The sequence below is a fragment of the Ascaphus truei genome, chromosome 8, assembly GCF_040206685.1.
Source record: "Ascaphus truei isolate aAscTru1 chromosome 8, aAscTru1.hap1, whole genome shotgun sequence".
NCBI classification, from domain to species: domain Eukaryota; kingdom Metazoa; phylum Chordata; class Amphibia; order Anura; family Ascaphidae; genus Ascaphus; species Ascaphus truei.
In genome coordinates, this window is record NC_134490.1 from 48,224,945 (window position 1) to 48,227,364 (window position 2,420).

At 37.7% G+C, this 2,420-nt stretch overlaps 1 protein-coding gene across 3 annotated transcripts in view; it reads right to left on the reverse strand.

Annotated features, from left to right (window-relative positions):
* Positions 1-901: 901 nt before the first annotated feature.
* Positions 902-2,420, reverse strand: part of BBIP1 (BBSome interacting protein 1) — a 4,219-nt gene continuing 2,700 nt past the window's right edge. For all 3 annotated transcript variants that reach the window (XM_075611860.1, XM_075611858.1, XM_075611859.1), the window contains exons 2-3: positions 2,024-2,083; positions 902-1,465 (exon numbers count right to left, since the gene is read on the reverse strand). In XM_075611860.1, the coding sequence (XP_075467975.1) occupies positions 1,302-1,465; positions 2,024-2,069 (210 nt within the window). In that variant the 5' untranslated portion in view covers positions 2,070-2,083 and the 3' untranslated portion in view covers positions 902-1,301. The remainder of the gene's footprint in view (positions 1,466-2,023; positions 2,084-2,420) is intronic.

Consider the following 2,420-nt stretch of genomic DNA (forward strand, 5'->3'; position numbering starts at 1 on the left):
GAAAATCTAGCACCCCGTGGTTTAATACAGCAATGTGTTGCCTTTGCATCCTATGGATCATTGGATGAGCGTGCCTCAAAATATGAATATCATCTTCTGTATTATCCATGACAAACCATTATTTATGCTCAACACGCTGCAATAGGATTTTTTTTTTCTTCATACTTTAATGCATTGCTATAAGTGTCTTTTAAAAGAAGTACACAAACGGATCAATGTCTCAAATCTTACACACAAAACAGTGGTCTGTTTCTACAAAACCTACATTATATTAATTCATACTTAAAAATAAGACTAATGGCCAAGCTGTTATTTACTAATTCTGCGGTTAATCATGTTGGGAACCTAAAGCTGCAATTCCAGCCGGCTAGTAGAGTTCTTTAAGGGCCTCTGAATGGGGAAGTGTTTGTCAATCAAGTGTTTTCTTTATGCTGTATCGGAGAACCAATAAAGTTGGGAAATAAATCTGCCTCTACAAGCACTTGCTGAAAATGACAAGGAAGCAGATAATACCCTCCCAAGTAACTTGGGAAAAAAATATATATTTTTTTAACCTAGATGAGATCCCATAAGTCACTGGAATTGGTTTACTTTACTTTGGTACTAGGAGCAGCTTCCACAACCATATTGGCACTGGGGACCCGCTGGTTCCTGAGATACATATAAGGAAGGCTAGCGCAAGTACCAATACCCTGTATCACGTGGGCCACTAGCAAGTCTTCCTACTGGCCCATGGATTATGGGAGGTTTAAACATTGTTTCCCCTGGAGGGGGCGTCTGATGGCAGCTTTACAAGCATCTACTTCAGGAACAAGGAATACCCCTGAGCTAAAACAAACGCATTTCAGCACCGCCCTCTGCTTCTCTCGTACGTAAATAATAATAAGATATCACAGTATACATTAAGTGGGCAGGGAATTATCTTTATATGCTTAAAACAGGACTTCCATCTGTGACTTTTTTTTTTTCCTAGCACACAATCGGAAAGGTGCTCAAAAGCCATACAAATGTATTCAAGCAAACTAGAACAAAGCATCAGCACTCTATTGTCTATACTGTAATTCTATTACACTTCCAAACATAATGTGGTCCTCCCACACACAATACATATATAGCAGCTTTAAAGATGTGAAGACTATTGTTAGCTTCTAATATAGTTAGCAACATTTAACCCCTGCATTGTCAGAAGGAGCTGGCACACGGTTTTTACATGCTCTACAAACCCGCTCATGACAGTGAAGCAGTTAAATGCAGGTGCATCAAACCAGACCATATTTAAATGCATAGCATAGTTAGAGTAGTTAGGCCTGGTGTACTGGCTGACACCTCGGTGATATTTCTTGTCGAATGGTTTCTTGTGCATCATGTTGCATTTTCTCAAGCTTCTCAAGGGTTACTGATTTCAGCGGCAGTAACTTTGGTTTGCACAGGACCATGGTAGGTATATCTTCCACATACAACTGTCCTGTGTAAGGATAACATTTTTATATAATGTTAAATATACAAAATATGACAACTAACCTATTCAACCATCTTGGCTGCTCAGTGACCTGTCTTAGGAGAATGTCACTAATATCCATTCATTATGTCAATTATTGCACATCTTGTTAAGACATTCTCCTAAAGCTACAAACAATCTAAAAACAGTAAAATTATGAAATATAACTTGCTATTTGCATCTCATGATTTCACGAAAAGAGCTTTCATGGGGCCTTTGGGACTTTCTCCTGCTAATGTCATACTAGTTGCTTAAGTAGCTAAGTGCAATTTTTCACACAAAGTCTTGTAACCTAAAGGTAATGGATATGTATATAGAACATATGTTAAAGGCTTACAGAATGTTGAAATCGAATAATGCAAGTCTGTCCATGCAACAAAAATGTAAATTACAATAAGCTTGTCACCCTTCTACTTCTATTTTTATTCCCCCGATTCTGACCCTTTTGAGAACTAGTTGAAGAGTCCTGATTTACAAGGTCTATAGATTGTATATTTGAACAACTAGTAAAATTCAGTTGCTCACCTTGTTTAGGAAGCACCTCTCGAAACATTGATTTCACCTCTGGCATTCTGTAGATAATACCTAAAAATAAATAAGTATTTTGTGTATATAATTATATGCAGGTTTCATCGCATTACTTGCACTGCCGTGAAAGTATGCAACCTTATTGCATGCCTGCGCAGTTTAGGTAACATTTTTCTCATGGATTAGGTTTAGCAAACTTTTCCAAACAGCGGACTACTTCAGAGCCAAGTGTAAGGATCGTGGTCCTCCAATCAAATATTAACACTGTTCATGCACATTTATATAAACCTATAGCACCTGCATCTAAAAACAGACTTTTGCTACAGTTACATTATGCTCAAAAAGACCTGCCTGACATGAACATTGAAAGTGTTTTGAGGAAAACCAGTGGTCT